We start from the raw sequence: 22,456 nt of genomic DNA, 5'->3' as shown, positions 1-22,456 counted from the left end.
CTGGAGAGGGTTGCCATTTCCTCCTCCAGGGGAACTTCCCAACCCAAGGACTGAATGTGCATTTCTTGGGTCCTGAACTGGCAGGCAGATTTTTTACCACTGCATCCCCTGGGAAACCCTACATCAGGTGTGGTCACGAGCTGAAATGTCCACAGGGCCCAGGGAGCAACATAAAAGGAGTGACCTGGACGGGAACAATCCAGCTGGGGAGGGGACTGGGGCTTGTGACCCGGAGGGCACGTCCTCTGGACAGTGAGGACCACAGCTCCCCACGTCCAGTTGGTTGTGCCACGTGGGCTATCAATTGCAGAAATGGCCACACACTCCATCTTGGATCTATTCCCCCTCTGCAATGGGCCTTTGCAACCCCTCACATCAGGAGGTGGAGTCTGTTTCTCCAACCCTTGAGACCACTGGCCATGAAACTTGCTCTGGCCAGTGGGAGGTTGGCAGATGTGACGCAAGCAGAGGTATGAAAATTACTTGAGCGTTGGTGTGTGTTCTCCAGATGCTTCTGGGACCCAGCGACCACGTAGGAAAGGGCCCTGGCCAGCCTGCTGCGCGCTGCACACAGCCGAGATGTGTGAGCGCAGCTGGTTCCAGACCATCTAGCCCCAGATGACCACAGAGACCAGCCAAGTTGGCCCTGACTAGAAGGACTGCCTGGCTAACCCACAAAATTGGGGAAAATACTAAGCGTTCCTTCAGGTGACCGAGTATCAGGGCGGGTTGCAAAAACTTATTGCAGTACAACCCAACATGGCCAGATGTTATGATCCTTTGAAGAGAAACCAGAAGTTCACATTTTTGTGTTGGCTCCAGTTTTGTAAAAAATTTGAATCAGTAGGCAGCATCCAGAAAGCACTCTCTAGGCCAAACAAAACATATCTTCAGGCTGCCCTTGGCCCTTAGGCTGTTGCTTTCTGCACAGAGGCACACGATTTGTTTATACCCACACCAAGTGGTCACTGATATTCTCGCCTTTCCTGCCCAGGCTGCTGTGCCTAGGTTAGCCTCAGAAGCCATTTCTTTGTATGGAACACTCACCATACACTTCGAAAGCATCCCTTGGCTGTCTTCCCACATGGAAATGGAAGCTGCTGGTGTTGGCAGTCCTCAAGGAGAAAGTGAAATTTGAGATGGGTCCCCATGGAGGAGGGTGGAAAGGATATTCCTGGCTTTAGGAATGCAAGGGATCAGGCGTGGGTGTGGAGCTGGGAGTGGGACAGTCAGTCCATCAGTTTGGGCCAGAGAAGGGGATTCCTGTAGGGAAAGTGAGGGAGCCAAGGCAGAAGGGAGAGGCCCTAAGGGCTAAGCCAGGGAGTTGACGTTTGATTCTGTGGGCACACCAGGCAGTGTTGTTGACTGAAGGTTTGAGTGAGGTGCATAGGGAAGCAATGATCTGCTGTATTCTGGACCTCAGAGTGCCCTATGGGAGGAGAGAAGGAAGGCAGAGAGAGAGACAGAGAGAGGGGATAGTGTTTCTAATGACACGGGAAAACAGACAAGGAGAAGCACTTTGCTTGAAATTTATGGTAACTTCTCTTTACCTTAAGTTTTATAAATTTTCTTCTATATCTAAATAAGACATATTGGCTTTTTTCTCTCTTGGAATTTTTTTTTTTTTTTGATGTGAACCATTTTTAAAGTCTTTATTGAACTTGTTGGGGCTTCCCTGGTGGCTCAGTGGTAAACCACCCACCTGCCATTGCAGGAGACTGGGTTCGCTCTCTTGTCAGGAATATCCTCTGGAGAAGGAAATGGCAACCTGCTCCATTATTCTTGCCTGGGAAATCCCATGGACAGAGAAGTCTGGTGGGCTACAGTCCTTGGGGTCACAAAAGAGTCAGACTTCTGACGTAGATTTAGCAACTGAACAACAGCATTTAACTTGTTACAATATTGTTTCTGCTTCTGTGTTTTGTTTTCTTTGGCTGTGAGGCGCGTGGGATCCTAGCTCCCCAAGAAGGAATCAAACCTGCAACCCCTGCATTGGAAGGTGAAGTCTCAGCCAGTAGACTGCCAGGAAGATCCCTTGGCATTTCTCAAAGCACGTTTATCAACAGCTTCGGTTTTATCAGGGTTTCTGAACTTAAAGGTATCTGGAGCTTCTAGTTGTTCATTCCACCGGAATTTCTGGACTCCATCTCCCCCTCCCTCCTGGACACCCTCCTCCCTCTTGCCCTGAGGGATTTAAATTATTCACCTTCCTCAGAACGGAGGCTTACAAAGTGGGGAGGGTAGGAGGAGAAAATGTAAAACTCTTACACATGTTTTTAAATCTTGGGGAGTGGAAAGGAAATGTCATGGCTTTGAGAAAAGGGAAGAAAAAAAAAATCAGAAGTCAATTATTGTCCAAGTGCCATGAAAATACAAAACCTATGAGAAACAGTAGTAAAATGGCCATATTTAGACCAGTGATGTTTTGATCTTGACTGCACATTGGAATCCCCTGGCCGCTTTAAAAGTTCAGCGCTGGGTCCCACCTCCCAGAGAACGATGTAATTGGTCTGGGCTGGAAGATCTTTACAAGCAAACTTTCTGAAGGTGATTGTATTGTGCCTGGGAGGTGAGATCTATTGTCCAGGCAGTCAGCGGTGTCTCCCCTAGACTGGGGCTACTGTTTTGAGATATGAAGCCACTTTTCAGCTTGTCTGGAGGAATGCCTGATATCCAGTCTTCGCCATTTTCACAGTAGACATGGGCACGCATACGTGCTAAGTTGGCTCAATTGTTTCCAACTCTTTGCAACCCTATGGACTCTAGTCCACTAGGCTCCTCTGTCCATGGGATTCTCCAGGCAGGAATACTGAAGTGGGTTTCCATGCCCTCCTGCAGGAGATCTTCCCGACCCAGGGGTTGAACCCACATCTCTTATGTCTCCTGCATTGGCAGGTGGGTTCTTTACCATGAATGCCACCTGGGTAGTGATTCCCATGTAAACTTGAAAAGTATATGCAGTTTTGGAATGGGATATCTAACATAAGCCACATTCTTGGGTTGGATGAAAAGTCATTCATTTTACAAGGAGGATACAAATGGGCTTAATACAGGTGAGAATGTTCACGTACTGTAACTCTGCCTGTTAAGAGTACTTCGTCCCAAGCACAAATGGGCAGAAGTCATATACACATGGGATGGAGGGAAGGAAGGCAAGAAAAACCAGAGGACAGAGCAGATGGAATCCTAAGAAGAGACAGGTGTCAGAAACAGAATAGCCGTTAAGAATGGGAAAACTTTGGAACATTAATGTAAGTTAGCTGTTATGAAAGTGTAAGCATATTTAAAAATGACAGGCATGAGTCTGGCTGGCAAGGGGTCATTTGGATGGGGTGCCACGATGCTTACATATTCATTGCAGGGAGTCTGGGTGGGGTCTGAGGGAGGTAGCCCCAGGGCCCAATTGCCTGAGAAATTACTTTGGCCACCTGATATGAAGAGCCAACTCATTAGAAAAGACCCTGATGCTGGGAAGAATTGAGGGCAGGAGAAGAAGGGGACGTCAGAGGACAAGATAGTTGGATGGCATCACCGACTCAATGGACATGAGTTTGCACAAACTCCAGGAGATGGTGAAGGACAGGGAAGCCTGGCCTGCTGCAGTCCATGGGGTTGCAGAGTGTTGGACAGACTGAGCGACTTAACAGCAACAATGTTTTTTTTTTTTCCATTCTCCACCTGGAGGCTGTATGGATGATTGCCCTCAAATTAGTAGCTGTCAAACTGTTTATATTTGTGGACAAAGGGTTGCCCTGGGACTGGAAAGATTTTCTTGTATGTGTGTGTGTGGCCGAGTTGTGTGGCATGTGGGATCTTAGTTCCCTGACCAGTGATCACTAGAGAACTAACCTGAACAGTGAAAGTGTAGAGTCTTAACACTGGGCCACCAGGGAGTTCCCTCATCGTTTTTTTAAAAATTAATTAATTAATTAATTTGCAATGGGTCTGAGTTGTGGCACGCAGGATCTTTAGTTGTGACATGCAAACTCTTAGTTGCTACATGTAGAATCTAGTTCCCTGACCAGGGATCAACCCCGGTCTCCTGCATTGGGAGCACATGGTCTTAGCCACTGGTCCATCAGGGAAGTCCCTCCCTCATCATCTTTAAAAATCTCTTAATGTCTTTAAGAGATTTCACTTTAAATATTTTCTTTAAAAAAACTTTGGTATCAGAATTCTTTGCTGTCCCAGTGTGATCTTTTAGGAGCTTAATGGAATTTTCTTAAAATTAATGTGTTCATTAAAAACCAATGTTTGCTGATGCCAGCTATTTTATAACTAAAATATTATAGCTGTCTAAGCATGTCGTGGGGAACTCTAGTATTCCTGAAGGTTCAAGATATTCCACAGACCAATAATTGATATTAGGTTTTCTGCTGCTGCTGCTGCTGCTAAGTCGCTTCAGTCGTGTTCGACTCTGTGCGACCCCATAGACAGAAACCCACCAGGCTCCCCCGTCCCTGGGATTCTCCAGGCAAGAACACTGGAGTGGGTTGCCATTTCCTTCTCCAATGCATGAAAGTGAAAAGTGAAAGTGAAGTCGCTCAGTAAGTGTCCCACTCTTCGTGACCCCATGGACTACAGCCTACCAGGCTCCTCCATTGATGGGATTTTCCAGGCAAGAGTACTGGAGTGGGTTGCCATTGCCTTCTCCGAGGTTTTCTACTAAATATTTTTTAACTGCATAAAAGAAAATATGTAGTAATTGTTTAACACATTTATATGATGTTTCTTAGGCTTTAATGACCTGTCTTTAAGACCCCTGAGACCCCTGAGAATGCATGTGAATCAGTAGATGTTATATTCTTATAGCAGTTAATTCACTTGTGAGATTATTGTTCACATCAAATTTTAATCTGAATGTTTTTTGTTGTTATTGTTGTTGAAGGGGGGAGGGCAATTTTTAACAACTTCATTGAACTATAATTAATATGCACCAAACCATACATATTTAAAGTCTATAGTTTGAGTCTTGGTGTATGAATGTGTTCAGACGCTGTCATGTCCAACTCTTTGTGAACCCATATTCCGCAGCCGCCAGACTCCTCCGTCCATGGGAGTCTCCAGGCAAGAAGACTGGAGTGGGTTGCCATGCTCTCCTCCAGGGGATCTTCCTGACCCAGGGACTGAACCTTCATCTCTTAGGTCTCTTGCATTGGCAGGCGGGTTCTTTATTACTAGGGCCACCTGGGAAGCCCAATATGAACGTAGAAATATACCATTTAAGCACATTTATTAATAGATCTATGCGGCTTCCCTGGTGGCTCAGACAGTAAAGAATCTGCTGTATTACCCAGGTGGTTTTCATCTCCTCCTCTGAGAGCCTGTATTTGAATTCCGAACGCTAAGCAGGCTTCTCATTGCCCAGAAAGCACCTGGAGGCGACCAAGCGGCAGCGTTAATGCTGGCTCCTCCCTGCGGGAGTGGGGTTATTAATGCTGGCTCCTCCCTGCGGGGGTGGGGCATTAATGCTAGCTCCTCCCTGCGTGGGTGGGGGCAGCGTGGGGGTGGGGGAGAGGAGAAGAGGGCTTTCCTTTCGCGCCCAGTACTTACAAACAGAAAAGCCCAGTGTCCCTTCTGGCTCTGACTTGTTCTCCCCTTTCTTTCTCCCACTGAGGACCAGGAGCTTCTCCTGGCAGCTGCCTATGTCTCGGATGCCCAGTACAACAGAAACGTTCCGTTTGAGACATCCCCTCAGGCCATCAGGTAATCCAGGTGTTCAACTGTCAACACTTGAAACAGTGTTAAACCTAGAGTCGCCTGTCCTTTAGCACTTCATATTCTTGAAGTTGAACCCAAACTAAAGTCACTGTATCAACTAATATTTGGAGCAATATTTGGGGTATGGCGCGCAGCGTCGGGCAAACCCCAGTGGTGGTGTTCTTCCATGTTTTAAGAGCGCGGTCCTCACAGGTCGGGAAGCGCTCAGCACACATGCCAAGGTCAGGTAACCGAGTGAGTGACACCCGGAACAGGGAGAAGACATCCGCGTGGGAAACATGGCGTCTTTCTCGCTCGCTTAGAGCTTCCCACGTGATAAGAAGACTTGTTCTTTTACTTTCTATCGCCTTTTGATGGAACTCATATGTTGGTTCTTTTCATGACAATTCAGCTTTTTCTCCCTAACTCCCTAAAGGTCGAACTAAAACCAAAGATTCATCTCAGAAGAAGACAAAAAAAAATCTTACCGCCAGGACTGAGGTGTCAGTACCTCCAAAGGCAGCAGCGGATGCCTCATGCCTGGATGCCGTCTGGCAGTTTGGGGGATACCCCCTACAGAAGAGAACCGTGTGCCCGGGATCTCTCTGGGTCCACCATGCCGAGATGGGCTGATAGACATTATAAATCAGTTAGGCCCCTGCGCCATGTAATATTAATAACAGGTCACTCTGACTGAGGGCTTGCTCTGTGTCAGCCCTCCAAAAGGACATTTCAGGGTCCCCAACACCCCACCAGGAGGGTATTCATCCTAGCTTGAGACTGTTAAGAGAATGCACTTTGAGAGCTGGTGACTTTTTTCGCTGTGAACATTTTGTAGTGCGCACTCAGTCAAACGCTACCCCTCACTCCTTAGGATTGAAAGGAGAGCGGTCAGAGCCTGGAGTTTGTAGTTTATCTCCTATTCCTCCTCTTCGAATGGGGCTCGGGGTAGCCGTTTAACTTCTGCTTCTCGCTTGTAACTTCCTCTGTTCTTCTCCACTCCAGACTTTACCACTTCTATAACCACTGGACGATGCGGGCAGCCACCTACTTCTTCATTTGGGTCAACCTTGCGCTTGCCCTCTTTGAGGAACCAGCCGTGTTCCCGCTCCCTTTCTTGGTAAGCTCTCAGCACAGAACGGCTAATCAGACTTTGTCACAGATGAATTCAGTCGCATTCTTCCCCTCAGATTTTCAGTACCTATGAATTTGGTTTCCTTTTCTTTCTAGGGGAGGGGTTGGAAGAATTCTGCAGAGCTGATGCTTTTCCTCACTAGACAGTGGAAACAAAGTGGCAGTTTTGGGTCTTCTATATGTTCAGTGCAGTTCAGTCGCTCAGTTGTGTGGGACTCTTTGCAACCCCATGAATCGCAGCACGCCAGGCCTCCCTGTCCATCACCAACTCCCGGAGTTCACTCAGACTCAACGTCCATCGAGTTGGTGATGCCATCCAGTCATCTCATCCTCTGTCGTCCCCTTCTCCTCCTGCCCCCAATCCCTCCCAGCATCAGAGTCTTTTCCAATGAGTCAACTCTTCGCATGAGGTGGCCAAAGTACTGGAGTTTCAGCTTTAGCATCGTTCCTTCCAAAGAACACCCAGGACTGATCTCCCTTAGAATGACAAGGGCACATTGCACAGACAAGTGATGTTTGAAGGCATGTCCTTAATGTTGAGTAGACAGTGTGAGCATATAGTGTAATATGTGTCTTGTACTTGCCACACTTCCAGCTTTTTTCATAGTCATAAGTCATTATTTATAGGTGCTTTGAAGTAAAGCATCAGATTACCCAGCTACTGCAGATGGGTTCCAAGTAATAAATTGATGACCTGCCCACATTAATTCCCGACTCACACTGCTCTCGCCTTTCAGTGTACATGTGACAGAGACTGTATGACTTGCAAAGCCTAAAATATTTACTGTCTGGTCCTTTGACAGACAAAGTTCATTTGACCCTTGCTTTAAAGAACAAGGTTTTCCTGCCTCCCATGAGTCTGCGGGTGACTGGCTCAACTGGGCAGATTTTTCTCTTGGCTGGGGTAGCGGGTCTGGTGGGCAGCTGGGGGCTCACGGGGCTGGAGTGCCCCTGCTCTCTGCTCTGCTCTCTCTTGGCCTCTCCCTGTGGCTCAGGCTTCTCCCTATGAATGGGGTCTAAGAAGGAGCTGCATCCTAACATGTAAGCACCGTCAACCTCTGCTCACACCATACTTGCCAAAGCCCAGGTGCCCAGAGCCCATCACATGCCCAAGCCCTGAGTCAGCAGGGGAGGACCCTGCACAGGGAGGTAAAAAATCAGAGTTGTGTTTGTTGGGTGCCATCAAAGTTGGCAGTCTTCCATGGGTGCTTCCACGGTTGGTGGTATCCGTTTGATGAGGATGTCACAATTAATGACGTCTCTGGGCAGAAAACTTTTAGCCCAGTGTCTATCAAAACAAACACCAAACCTGAAGAAGCAGAGCTGTGCGTTCACAGACCCGAACAGAGCTGGTCCCCGGCCCCCGCCGCCCGGCACTGGATGAGGTGCGCTCCCAAGGATCTCTTCTCAGCCCCTTAGCTCTCTTCTGTGTCCCCACCCTGCTGTTTATTATTGCTCACACACAGCTTGGGCTTGGCTATCTGTTCAGCCAGTGTTTGCACTTCACATCTCTAAAGTCAGATTATGGGGGATGGGTGGGGAGGAGGGGACGACAAAGGATGAGATGGCTGGATGGCATCACTGATTCGATGGACAGGAGTTAGAGCAAACTCTGGAGATAGTGAAGGACAGGGAAGCCTGGCATGCTGCAGTCTGTGGGGTCACAACTTAGTGACTGAACAACAGCAGCATTACCAAGAAAATCTCATCTTGAGCCAGGGTGTCCTGGAATGCCCCAGGCCCTTTTGTAAACCTGGTCTTGACAGTAAGTCTCTATAGCCCCTCAAGGATGAACAGGCTGAGAGCTAGAAAGTTTGAAGGGGCTGCAGCCCCTATCTGAGCCCAGGGCTCATGAGGGCCGGGGTCAGGGGTGGAGAAATTGTGCCACCTGCTGCTTTCAGGGCCCAGAGCCAGCCCCTTTCCTCCTTCCCGTGAGAAGTTCATTCCCTCCACCCTCACTGAGCTCTTCTCTCCCCACTGATGGAGAGAAGTACTCCTGTTAGGGAGGATTTACTGTCTCTTGGCAACCGCAGGCAAAGTATTAATATGAGTTGCACTCACAGACTGCAAAGCTAGCTGCCTGTGGGAGTTTGGAATTGATACCTGTAGCTCAAGGAGGAGATGGTCAGGACATCGAGGTGGGTCTGGTAGCATCCAGCCAAATCCGGGCAGCAGGGTGGGAGGGCAGCAATCTAAGGAATGATCCAGCATTTCAAAACACATCTCTGGAGCGTTATTATTAGAGACACTGAACTTCTACATGTCTATTCTGAGTATGAACACAGGGAATTTGAGAGCATAGCAGATGCCCGTTTCTGCCAATCCCTGAGCCCCACTTTTCTGAGGAATGCCTTCTGGGGGTCCTCTGCATGCTGATTTACGCCCCTCCCCGCCCCTTCCAGGAAACCCTGTCAGCTGGGTCATGGGATTTGTGGTTGAGAGGCAGGTTTCGTTTTAAGAGAAAACATTCCAACCAGCTAAGAGTTTTGCTGTAACTTTCAGTAATATTAAGCCAAGTGTTAGTTGCTCAGTTGTGTCCAGCTCTTTGTGACCCGTGAACTATACCCTCCAGGCTCCTTCTCTGTGGAGTTCTTCAGGCAAGAGTACTGGAGTGGGTTGCCCTTGCCTCCGCCAGGGGGCCTTCCTGACCCAGGGGTTGAACCTGCATCTTCTGCATTGCAGGCAGATTCTTTACCATCTGAGCCACCAGGGAAGCCCAAGTAAAACTGAGGGACATTGCTCAGCTCACAGGGTGGTGTCAGGGAGTAAGAGAGAATTAAGCCATAGCTCTGTTTTTTTGCCACAGGTTACCTCGATAGCAGAAGTGCTCTGTCTGACTGCCTTCTTTGGGAGACTGGTTCACTTTGCGAAGGTCACTCCTCAGAAGGTCTTCTGGAAGGATACCAAAAACATCTGCGTCATGGTAACCATAGTGGTGAGTGCTCGTTACAATGCCTTCCAGAGGCTGTGGTCAAAGGCAGAAGGTATGAAAAGACTGGGTAGGTTTGAGTGGGTTCAGGAAAATGACGGATGCTGGGAGAGCAAGCACCAGCGGCCCAACTGCCAGAAAACCACAAGGGAAGCGCAAATTGGGCAAAATGTGACGATGTGAGAGTTTTAATGTTTCAAGGGCACTTCCAAATTAAAGGAAAAAGAAACAGAAACCACAGTTTTAAAAAATGTGCTGCAGGGCAGCCTCAGAACAGAGTGCTAGTTCCAAGTCTGGCATATATCCTTCCATTCCTTTTTCCCTGAATTGCATTTACATATATGAACATGATCGTTTTGTTCCCTGCTGTATATTCATACTTAAGTTCAGGAACATAGTACCTGTATTATATATACCTATATATAGTATATCTGTATGAATGCTGCTCAGTCATTGCGATTGAAAGATTAATGTATTATTTGACTATTTCTTAGCTTTTTCATAGTTCAGTATAGCATAAAGACCAAACAGATGTTTTGATTTTTTTTTAAATAAAAATGTTCAACTTTTCTATGAAAAATATGTGCTGAAAACTGGTGATGGCATCTCCTGAAAGAGGAAGTAAATACTAGCAGATAAGAAAAAATGTTTAACTTGACTAATTAAGAAATACATGTGGGAGGGCATGGTTCTTGAGGGGCTAGCCTACTGTGTTCCCCCTTTTCCTGGAAAAGAGATAAAGCCACTCTTTATACCACCCCCCATAAAAGAACTATATATGAAAGCAACAATAAAAGACCGTGCATTTGCCTGTAAAACAATCATAGCAAGATTGAAAACATTTCAGTCCTTTCATCCCTTCAATCTTGTCATCCTTTACTCGAGGGAAGAATCAGTTGTTTTTTCTGGAAGGCTGGTTAGCTATTCCTTTGGAAAAGCCTTTTGTGTGCAAGTGCTTGCTCCCATATTTCCATTCCTGGGACTTGATCTTTAGGGAAGAAGGATGTGTTCAAAGATTCATCCACAAGATTAGTCATGGCTGAGCTGTTCTTAGTATTGAAAAATTGGAAACAACTGGATTTCCTGACAGTCGGTTCAGTTCAATTCACTCAGGTGTGTCTGATTCTTTTTGACCCCACGGACTGCAGCACGCCAGGCCTCCCTGTCCATCACCAACTCCCTGAGCTTGCTCAAACTCATGTCCATCGAGTCAGTGGTGCCGTCCAACCATCTCATCCTCTGTTGGCTTCTTCTCTTCCTGCCTTCAATCTTTCCCAGCATCAGGGTCTTTTCTAAGGAGTCAGTTCTTTGCATCAGGTGGCCAAAGTATTGGAGCTTCAGCATGAGTCCTTCCGTTGAATATTCAGGGTTGATTTCCTTTAAGATTAAGTCATTTGATCTCCTTGCAGTCCAAGGGACTCTCAAGAATCTTCTCCAACACCATGGTTCAAAGGCATCAATTCTTCGGCGCTCATCTTTGTTTATGGTCCAACTCTCACATCCATACATGACTACTGGAAAGACCATAGCTTTGACTTGATGGACCTTTGTTGGTAAAGTAATGTTTCTGCTTTTTAATATGCTGTCTAGGTTTATGACAAACCCAGGAGCAAGTGTCTTTTAATTTCATGGCTGCAGTCACCATCTGCAGTGATTTTGGAGCCTAAGAAAATAAAGTCTGTCACTGTTTCCATTGTTTCCCCATCTTTTTCCCATGAAGTGATGGGACCAGATGCCATGATCTTAGTTTTTTGAATGTTGAGTTTTAAGCCAACTTTTTCACTCTCCTCTTTCACTTTCATCAAGAGGCTTTTCAGTTCCTCTTCACTTTCTGCCATAAGGGTGGTATCATCTGCATATCTGAGGTTATTGATATTTCTCTCTGCAGTCTTGGTTCCAACTTGTGCTTCATCCAGCCTGGCATTTCACATGATGTACTCTGCATATAACTTAAATAACCAGGGTGACAATATACAGCCTTGACATACTCCTTTCCCAGTTTGGAACCAGTCCATTGGTTCTAACTGTTGCTTCTTGACCTGCATACAGATTTCTCAGAAGGCAGGTAAGGTGGTCTGGTATGAAGCAGAAATAGGTGTTTTTCTGGAACTCTCTTGCTTTTTTGATGAGCCAACGGATGTTGGCAATTTGATCTCTGGTTCCTCTGCCTTTTCTAAATCCAGCTTGAACATCTGGAAGTTCCCGATTCATGTTCTGTTGGAGCCTGGGTTGGAGAATTTTCAGCATTACTTTGATCACATGTGAGATCAGTGCAATTGTGCAGTAGTTTGAGCATTCTTTGACATTGCCTTTCTTTGGGATTGGAATGAAAACTGACCTTTTCCAGTCCTGTGGCCACTGCTGAGTTTTCCAAATTTGCTGGTATATTGAGTGCAGCACTCTTACAGCATCATCTTTCAGGATTTGAAATAGCTCAACTGGCATTCCATCACCTCCAGCAGCTTTGTTCAGAATAATGCTTCCTAAGGCCCCCTTGACTTCGCAGTTCAGTCTGGCTCTAGGTGAGTGATCACACTGTCGTGGTTATCTGGGTCATTAAGATCTTTTTTGTATAGTTCTTCTGTGTATTCTGCCACCTCTTCTTAATATTTTCTGCTTCTATTAGGTCCATCCATACAGTTTCTGTCCTTTATTGTGCCCTTCTTTGCATGAAATGTTCCCTTGGTATCCTTAATTTTCTTGAAGAGATCTCTAGTCTTTCCCATTCTATTGTTTTACTTTATTTCTTTGCATTGTTCACTGAGGAAGGCTTTCTTATCTCTCCTTGCTATTCTTTGGAACTCTTCATTCAGATGGATATATCTTTCCTTTTCTCCTTTGCCTTTCGCTTCTCTTCTTTTCCTGACAATAGGAGATAAATAAAATACGGTACATCCACATCTGTTAAAATGGCCTTATATGCACTTATGCGTCTGTGATCAAGGAGAGATTGCTTCTTGTTTATTAGGTCAAAAGAGCAGGTTACAGTATAGTTGGAACACATCTTTGTTAAAGGAAAAGAAGAAAGAGTGATAGAGCTTCACAGCATAATCTGGAAGGACCCTAGCTAAGGGGTTATGCCAAGTGAGGCAGGGTGACATATTCTGAAATGCTGCTGTGATGAGAGTGGTCCCTGGCGGTGATTAGCTGAGGGCACTTTATAATTAGCATCTCAGCACAGCAGCCAGCCGGCCTCAACCTAGAGCGTCCACTATCTTTTCTCACCCTTCCTCAATTTGTTTTGACTTCCTTCATACACGTGCTGAACTCCCGAAATACACAGAGTTATCTCTCTGGTCTCATTTTTTTAGAAATATCTTCACTTCCTATTATTAACAAATGAATACAGTGAGTCCGCTACCTACGAACCTGCAGCTTGCAGACTTTCAAAGATATGAGCCTGTGTTCACACGTCCGATCGTGTGAGTGAGGTCATGTGTCTGGTGTATGTGGTCATGTGCGGGCACCTTCTACAAGTCACTGTGCTTTTGTGTACTTTTCTGTACGGCACTGTATAGAGTACGTTTGTACGTATCTTTAGTTCAATCCCAAGATGTCCATGAGCAACCGTAAAGGCAGCAGGGATGTAACTGGTACTGCTGTACTTTTCAAGGTACTGTACTCTAAGATTAAAAAGGTTTTTTTTTTTTTAATTTTTTGTGTTTTATGTAAAATGTATTTTATGTGAAAAGTATTATAAACCTTTACAACAGTAAAGCTGTTGTTGTTTAGTCACTCAGTTGTGTCTGACTCGTTTTCGACTCCATGGGCTATAAGCCCACCAGGCTCCTCTGTCCGTGGAATTCTCCAGGCAAGAATACTGGAGTAGGGTGCCATTTCCTTCTCCAGGGGATCTTCCCAACCCAGGGATGGAACCTGCACCTCCTGCATTGCAGGCAGATTCTTTACCTCTGAGCCACCAAAGAAGCCCCATTACAGTAAAATACTATAAAGTAAAGTACTATATCGGAGAAGGCAATGGCACCCCACTCCAGTACTCTTACCTGGAAAATCCCACTCATGGAGGAGCCTGGTGGGCTGTAGTCCATGGGGTTGCTAAGAGTCAGACACGACTGAACGACTTCACTTTGACTTTTCACTTTCATGCATTGGAGAAGGAAATGGCAACCCACTCCACTGTTCTTGCCTGGAGAATCCCAGGGACGGCGGAGCCTGGTGGGCTGCCGTCTATGGGGTTGCACAGAGTTGGACATGACTGAAGTGACTTAGTAGCAGCAGCAGCAGCAAAGTACTATATAGTAAAGTACTATGTATAATTGTGTACCTAGGCTAACTTTGTTGGACTTACAAACGTGCTCTTGGGACAGAACATATTCATATATGAGTGTCTTACTGTACAAGAACCCTCGATCTGAGATGGGACTTGTGATGACATCTTCAGTTCAGTCCATAACACAGCATTGCCTGACACAGGAAGGTGGAGGATGAGATGGCTGGGAAAACTTTAAAAAAACAAAGAAAAGAATTGGAAGAGCATGTACGTCTTTCAAGGCTGTGTTTGCTGCATGACCCCCTCCTGGGACAGGGTCGGAAGTCCATCCTCATCTCCTAAGACTTCCAGCACAGAGCCTTGACTATGATGGACACGTGGGCACTTTTCAAGCCCAAGTCCGACCCAGTCACCATGCTCCCTTCTTTAGAGCATCCCGAATCCCACCAAGAAAAGCCAAAGTCGGTGTCGGAGGCTCTGTGTCCCTCCCACCGGAGGTCCTCCTGTCCTAGACCTGCACGGCCATCCCTCCCACGCCACCTCCTCAGAGCCCCACCCCACACACCCTCAGCCCCTGTCTCATCCAGGTTTCCTCCAGAGAGCTCTGAGTGCTTTCTCTCTCTAGAGCTAGAACAATGCCTTGCATGAAGAGGCACTCTGCAGAGGTGTATGGAGTGAACTGGATGAGGGTGCAGAGTGCCCCGTCCAGGTCTGTCCTGCATCTGTAAGCAAAAGGGTCTCATTCCTTCACCTCCATCCCCCTTATTTGAAAGACTTTCTGGGCTCCCCAGGCTCTGGGAATAAGACTTATCTTTGTAGCCTGATCCTCAAATTTACCTGCCCTCGGTCTGAGGGCTTGTCACTTCCTGCTCCCCTCTGCCCCCACTGCCAGGAATCCCTGCTTCCTGAGCGTCCCTTTGCTGTGTCTGCCTGCCACAGCTCTTGACTGCTCAGAGTTGTGTGCTTTTAAAGCTTTTATTTGCTTTAAGATTACATCAAAGGGGACTTCCCTGATGGTCCAGTGGTTAAGAATCTGCCTGCCAATGCAGGGGACCCAGGTTCGATCACTGGTCCGGGAAGATTCCACATAAGGTGGGGCAACTAAATCCATGTGCTGCAGCTACTGAAGCCTGCACGCCTAGGAGCCTGTGCTCTGCAACTAGAGAAGCCACTGCAGTGAGAAGCCCCTGCACCACGATTAGAGAGTAGCCCTTGCTCGCTGCAACTAGAGAAAGCCTGAGCACGGCAACGAAGACCCTGTGCAGCCAAAAATTTAAAAATTAATTAACAACAGCAGCAAAAGATTGCATCAGGGAGTGCTTCCTCCAGGAAGCCTCCACAGATACCGTGACCCTTGGTGAGCTGTCCGGCCACCCCTGCTGCCCTGGAATAACCCCTCTGACTCCCTCCAGGTGGCGCCCCCGTGCAGCGGCCAGCACCAGCCTCTTTCTGAGTCTGTATTTTCTCTCCCACTGTGATTGAGCTTTCTCAGTCCTCAGTGCCTTGCCTCCAAAGGGACTGATCTAACATTTCTGATGATGGTAGATTATTCTTTTTTAACTTACATTTTTCTAAACTGCTCTGGGTCCTTCTTCCTTTGTCCATCCTCAGGATCACAGACTGACCTTAATAAGGATTGATAAGAATTTTCTGTAATCTGCATATTTCTATCCCAGTGTGTGTGTGTGCATGCTCCGTCTTGTCCAGTTCTTTGCGACCCCATGGACTGTAGACCAGTAGACTGCAGATTCTCCAGGCAAAGTTACTGGAGCGGGTTGCCATTTCTTACTCCAGGGGATCTTCCCAACCCAGGGATCGAACCTGCATCTCTTGCATCTCCTGCATCGGCAGGCAGGTTCTTTACCACTGGTGCCACCTGGGAACTAGGCTAGAAACCTGCCTCGTATGTGGAACTGAAGAAAAGTACCACATGGTGGTAGGTAGTGCTGGTGACTGCCGAGGCTCTGTTACCAAGCCTCCTGGGTCCAGTCCCAGGCCTGCCCCTCTTGCTGGCTGTGTGACTGGGGCCTCATGATCTCCCTCTCTGTATGTCAAACATTTCCATCCAGGAGTGGTACCCTCTGCAGGGGGCGTGGAATAGTCTATGGAAAGCTTATAGAGGCCATGGCAATAGTGAACTCTCGGATGACAGCCGCTGTTAATGTTCTGTTTTTATGCTGTTTATGAATGTGGTTCTTTTCCCATGATATATCATGACCTTCCTCCTGGGTCAGTGAACATGCGTCTGTATGGCACTTCCTCAGTCCTCTAGCAGTATTGACATCTCCGCCCCATGTCTGTCACAGCTGACCTTGATTGATCTGGTCGTCTATGGGTCCCTGGAAGCTGTTAACATCCGCGGAGTTCGATGGTCAAGGGCCTTAAGGCCAGTCTTCCTCATCAACTTCCCTGAAAGTCGTCAGGTAAGGATATGATTTAGGATACATAAGAGGGTGTTAAAAAAATTTTTTTTTTTACTGAAGTGTAGTTGAATTACAGAGTTGTGTTAATTGTTGCTGTACAATAAAGTGACTTAGTTATACATTTGTATGTACATTCTTTTTCATGTTCTTTTCCATCATGGGTAGGGTGTGAGCACAGTTATCGTGGGGTATTGAGTACAGTTCCCTATGCTATACAGTAGGACCTTGTTGTTTATCCATTCTCTGCACACACACCAGTTTGGCTTCCCTGGTGGCTCAGTGCTAAAGAATCCTCCTGCCAATGCAGGAGACATGGGTTAGATCCCTGGTTTGGGTAGATCCCTTGGAAAAGGAAATGGCAAGCCACTCCAACATTCTTGCCTGGCAAATCCCTTGAACAGAGGAGCCTGGCGGGCTACTGTCCCTGGGGTTGCAAAAGAGTCAGATAGGACGAAGCAAATAAAACAACGTATCCCAGTCTGCATCTGCTAAGGAAGCCGGGTTTTTGTTTTAGCAGAGAATTAGCTGATTGTGTGTAAATGATCCCAGTCTGCATCTGCTAAGGAAGTGGGGGTTTTGTTTTAGCAGAGAATTAGCTGATTGTGTGTAAATGAAACGAAATTTTGTTGTCACAGATCCGAAGGACTTTCCGAAGCATCCGGAACACTCTGCCCGACATCCTCTACGTGTTCCTCTTGTTCCTCTTCAGTATGATGATTTTCTCCCTCATGGCCTTGAAGCTTTTCGGGGATAGGTGAGCAGGCTGCTCTGGAGGTTTCTGCCGGAGAACTCTCCCATGTGTGTGTTCAGCCTGCCGGTGGCAGAGTTGGTCACCAGTGGCTGTCTTCCCCGTTCAGACACTCCAGGAGGGCTCCACAAGGGGAAAAGGGTGTCAGAAAACCACAGCTTCATTTATGTCTGTGGGTTTTTTTCACTCTGTGTCGCTGATTCCTCTTTAGGGATCTTAGGACGGTGGAAGGGTCGCCGTACTTCACCAACATCCTGGACATAGCGTTTGAGCTCTACGTGCTGGTCACCACTGCAAACAGCCCTGACGTCATGTACGTGAGTCACCAGTTCACATCCACTGACATCTGTTCTATAACAGAATCCACTTTCTTAAAAGCAACTGTAAGAGAAAAAAATAGCGATTTTCTGTTTATTCATATTTGTTGTAAAATTTTTGTTGTTGTTGTTGTTGTAAAATTTTTATACAGTTTTTTTTTTTTTTTTTGCCACACCATGAGGCATGCAGAGTCTTAGTTCTCCCACCAGGGCTCCCTTACCCTCAGGAATAGAAGCTCAGAGTCTTAACCACTGGACTGCCCGGGAAGTCCCTATGTAAACTTAGATTTAAATAGAGAGGGTAGGCTAATGCCAACACTTTGCACTCTTCAAAAATTTTATGAGGGACTTCCCCGGCAGTCCACTGGTTAAGACTCTGAGCCTCCATTGCAGGAGGCACTGGTTTGATCCCTGGTTGGGGAACTGAGATCCTGCATGCTGAACAACATGGCCAAAAAGAAAAAAAATAGGTTAAATTAAAACTAAATTTAGATGACCTTTTAAAAAAAACCAAAAGCAACAGGAGACATATCTGGAGACATAACTTAGATATTTGAACTCAATTCTGTTCTGGAAGGTTCTTTGAGTCTTGAGTTGAAACACCTAAGCCATTTTTGTAAAGGAAGCACAGCTTTTCTCCTAAGCATTGATGTGGTTTTCTGGCTAAATGAAACAGGAAAGAAATGTAAAGGTTAGGAGTTGTCCCCTCCCCCTGTCCCCCAGTGCCAATTCTCCACACACGTGGACATTATTTAGGAGAAAAACATCAGGCTCTTTTTTCCCCCTAATATCCTGTGTATTATGGATTTGCCTTGTTTGTGGAGGTAAGATTATTCAACAGTGCCCCCTGAACAGATGACTCTTGGGTCCTAGAGTGTGGCTGGAGCTCTAACTGCGAATGTCCGCCCCGTCTCCTCCCATAACTCGCTGTGGGGGAAGGGCGGGCTTCCTGTTGTCCAGTTGTGTGTAGGACCCTCGTGTCAACTTGTCCCGGGTTCCTGCTCACTGTGAGGCCTGTCTCTAGCAAAAAGTGAGCGAGGGAAGCTCCTGGCCCCCCTGTTTTTTCTTGGCTCTTTCCCTCTGCTGACTCCCTCAGCGTCCCCTGCTGTACAAAACCGTTTCCATGAACGGGGGTATGAGCATGCATCCTGATTGGTGCCTTTTGTCCCGGCACCGTTATTTTTTAACATTATTTTTAATTTATTTTTGGTTATACTGGGTCTCTGTTGCTGCACTGGGGCTTTCTCTAGTTGTGGCGAGTGGGGTCCGCTCTTCGTTGTGGGACCTGGGCTTCTTCTCATCGTGGTGATTTCTCTTGTTGCGGAGCACTGGCTCTAGGCTCACGGCTTCCGTAGTTGCAGGACATAGCCTCAATTGTTGTCCTCCACAGGATTAGTTGTTCTGTAGCATATGGAATCCTCCTGGGCCAGGGATCGAACCCGTGTCCCCTGCATTGCCAGGCGGATTCCTATCCATTGTACTCCCAGGGAAGGCCCCAGTGCCATTGTTAATGGTACTTCTTTCATTCTCATAGTCCGAATGTGGATACAAAATTATCTGCCTTCCCTGCATCCTGGCAAGGCATTCTGGTGTCCCTGAAAAGCCTTGAGTGTAAACCCAGCTCACAGTTCAGATTCTTCCTGTGATTCTGGGCAAGTGAATCTCCTTTCTGGGCTTTTGATTTTCTCACTGGGAAGGGAGGGAGTGGGATGGGGGCATCTCCCAGATCTTGCCTGCTCTGGAAGTTGGCACCTCTCTAAGGCACGAAGAACTTCAGAAGGCAGGTCTGGAGTGAGCCATTTAGCATGAAGCATGGTGATGGCTTTGAGGCCCCGTCACAGTGTCTGGGGGAGACGTAGACGGAGTAAAGGTTTTCCTTGCCCCGCGCACGTGGACTGTCCACGTGGGATGTCCCCTGTGGTCAGCCTTCTATGCACTGTGGACCTAGGGCACGGAAAACCGTGACAGGTAGTTATTTCCTTCTAGGATGCCTGCCTACGAGCTCAACTGGTGGTATTCTCTGTACTTTATAACCTACATCATCATCAACACCTACATCTTCATGTCTGTCTTTCTGGCTGTTATCTACAACAACTACAGGAAGCACTTGAAGGTAACACGCCTGAGCGGGGGGCCCAGCGGGGGTCCGGCACCTGGCTGGGTGGGAGCAGGGAGGCCAGGGAGCACTTGAAGGTAACACGCCTGAGCTGGGGCTCCAGCGGGGGTCCGGCACCTGGCTGGGTGGGAGCAGGGAGGCTTGCCTGTGCACTTGCTAAATGTTTGAACATGCTCATTTTCCTTTCGCTTTGATGAATCTGAAGATTCACTTGCCTTGCCGAATGCTGCTAGGCCAGGTAGCTCTTTGTCAGTCTGGCGTGGGTCTGACAGTGTGTCCCAGCTTCAGGGCAGATCCCGGATTTTCTCCTCAGTCTTTCTTTTTTTTTCTCTTTTTGACCGGGCCACTTGGCATGTGAGATCCTGGTTCCCGACCAGGGACTCAACCTATAGTGGAAGTGCAGGGTCTTAACCACCCGACCACCAGGGAGGTCCCTTGTCCCTCACTCTTAATGCATCTGATTGTTCATGGCTCCTTGAAGTCTTTTATTCTTTATTTTAGTGCTTTTATTTACTTATTTTTAAATTTTTATTGAGTATTAAAATAAAGTCTTTATTTTAGTGTTTTATTTTTAAATTTTTAGTTGATTTACAATGTTGTCTTAGTTTCAGGTGTACAGAAAAGTGATTGAGTTGTACACATACATATATCCACTCTGTTTTACATTCTTTTCCATATAGGCCATTACAGAGTATTGAGTAGAGTTCCCTGTGCTATACCGAAGGTCTATTTCAGTATCTATTTTATATATAGTAGTGGGTATATGTTAATCCCAATCTTCCAATTCATCCCTCCCTGGCATTCCTCCCTGGTAACCATTAGATTGTCTTCTATATCTGTGACTCTATTTCTGTTTTGTAAATATGTTCATTTTTACTATTTTTTTTTTAGATTCCACATATAATCAATACCATACGATATTTGTCCTTTTCTGTCTGACTTACTTCATACAAAGTATGAAGGAGCCAAAGCTGATGAAGACATAGCTGCACCCATTAAGAATTTAAGGTCTTTAAATAATAAATACTAGAGGGTGTGGAGAAAGGGGAGCCCTCCTGCATGCTGATGGGAATGTAAACTGGTGTAGCCACTATGGAAAACAGTGTGGAGGTTCCTTAAAAAACTAAAAATAGAGTTACCTTATGATCCAGCAATCCCCCTCCTGGGTGTATGTTCAGAAAAAACTCTTAATTCAGAGAGATAGCTGGACTCCCATGTGCACTGCAGCAGTATTCACAACAGCCAAGTCATGGGAGCAACCTAATGTCCACCAGCAGATGAGTGAACAAAGCAAAAGCGGTGCATGTCTACAGTGGAGCATACAGAGGAGGAAACACGCCATTCACAGCCACAAAAGAGAGTGAAATAATGCCATTCGCAGCAACACGGATGCAGCTAGAGATGATCACACTAAGTGAAGTAAGCCAGAAAGAGAAAGACAAGCATCATATGATATCACAGATACGTGGAATCTAAGATATTATACCAATTAACTCATTTACAAAAAAGAAATAGACTCAGAGATAGAAAACAGACTTGTGATCACTAAAGGGGAAAAGCAGGGAGGGATCTGTTCAGTTCAGTTCAGTTGCTCAGTCGTGTCCGACTCTTTGCGACCCCATGGACTGCAGCACGCCAGGCCTCCCCGTCCATCACCAACTCCCAGAGCTTCCTCAAACTCATATCCATCGAGTCGGTGATGCCATCCAGCCATCTCATCCTCTGTCATCCCCTTCTCCTCCTGCCCCCAATCCCTCCCAGCATCAGGATCTTTTCCAGTGAGTCAGCTCTTCACATGAGGTGGCCAAAGTACTGGAGTTTCAGCTTTAGCATCAATCCTTCAAATGAACACCCAGGACTGATCTCTTTTAGGATGGGCTGGTTGGACCTCCTTGGAATCCAAGGGACTCTCAAGAGTCTTTTCCAACACCACAGTTCAAAAGCATCAATTCTTCAGCGCTCAGCTTTCTTTATAGTCCAACTCTCATGTCCATACATGACCACTAGAAAAACCATAGCCTTGACTAAATGGACCTTTGTTGACAAAGTAATGTCTCTGCTTCTGAATATGCTGTCTAGGTTGGTCATAACTTTCCTTCCAAGGAGTAAGCGTCTTTTAATTTCATGGCTGCAGTCTCCATCTGCAGTGATTTTGGAGCCCCCAAAATAAAGTCTGTCAGTGTTTCCCTTGTTTCCCCATCTATTTGCCATGAAGTGATGGGACCGGATGCCATGATCTCAGTTTTCTGAATGTTGAGTTTTAAGCCAGCTTTTTCACTCTTTCTTTCACTTTCATCAAGAGGCTCTTAAGTTCTTCTTTGCTTTCTGCCATAAGGGTGGTGTCATCTGCATATCTGAGGTTATTGATATTTCTCCTGGCAATCTTGATTCCAGCTTGTGCTTCATCCAGCCCAGCGTTTCTCATGATGTACTCTGCATATAAGTTAAATAAGCAGGGTGACAATATACAGCCTTGACATACTCCTTTTCCTACTTGGAACCAGTCTGTTGTTCCATGTCCAGTTCTAACTGTTTCTTCCTGATCTGCATATAGGTTTCTCAGGAGGCAGATCAGGTGGTCTGGTATTCCCATCTCTTGAAGAATTTTCCACAGTTTATTGTGATCCACACTGTCAAAGGCTTTGGCATAGTCAATAAAGCAGACATAGATGTTTTCCTGGAACTCTGTTGCTTTTTCGATGATCCAGCAGATGTTGGCAATTTGGTCTCTGGTTCCTCTGCCTTTTCTAAAACCAGCTTGAACATCAGGAAGTTCACGGTTCACATCCTGTTGAAGCCTGGCTTAGAGAATTTTCAGCATTATTTTGCTAGTGTGTGAGATGAGTGCAATTCTGTGA

At 46.5% G+C, this 22,456-nt stretch overlaps 1 protein-coding gene across 1 annotated transcript in view; it reads left to right on the top strand.

Annotated features, from left to right (window-relative positions):
• LOC133256654 (two pore channel protein 2-like) overlaps window positions 1–22,456 on the top strand; it is a 56,605-nt gene that overhangs the window by 3,950 nt on the left and 30,199 nt on the right. Inside the window, exons 2-8 of the mRNA XM_061431458.1 lie at window positions 5,618–5,706; window positions 6,706–6,820; window positions 9,641–9,769; window positions 16,301–16,417; window positions 17,053–17,171; window positions 17,377–17,478; window positions 19,469–19,595. Coding sequence (XP_061287442.1) covers window positions 5,618–5,706; window positions 6,706–6,820; window positions 9,641–9,769; window positions 16,301–16,417; window positions 17,053–17,171; window positions 17,377–17,478; window positions 19,469–19,595 — 798 coding nt within the window. The remainder of the gene's footprint in view (window positions 1–5,617; window positions 5,707–6,705; window positions 6,821–9,640; window positions 9,770–16,300; window positions 16,418–17,052; window positions 17,172–17,376; window positions 17,479–19,468; window positions 19,596–22,456) is intronic.

Source organism: Bos javanicus, chromosome 11, assembly GCF_032452875.1.
Source record: "Bos javanicus breed banteng chromosome 11, ARS-OSU_banteng_1.0, whole genome shotgun sequence".
NCBI classification, from domain to species: domain Eukaryota; kingdom Metazoa; phylum Chordata; class Mammalia; order Artiodactyla; family Bovidae; genus Bos; species Bos javanicus.
Note: the sequence above shows the minus strand (reverse complement) of the source record. Positions and strands in the feature narration are given on the sequence as shown.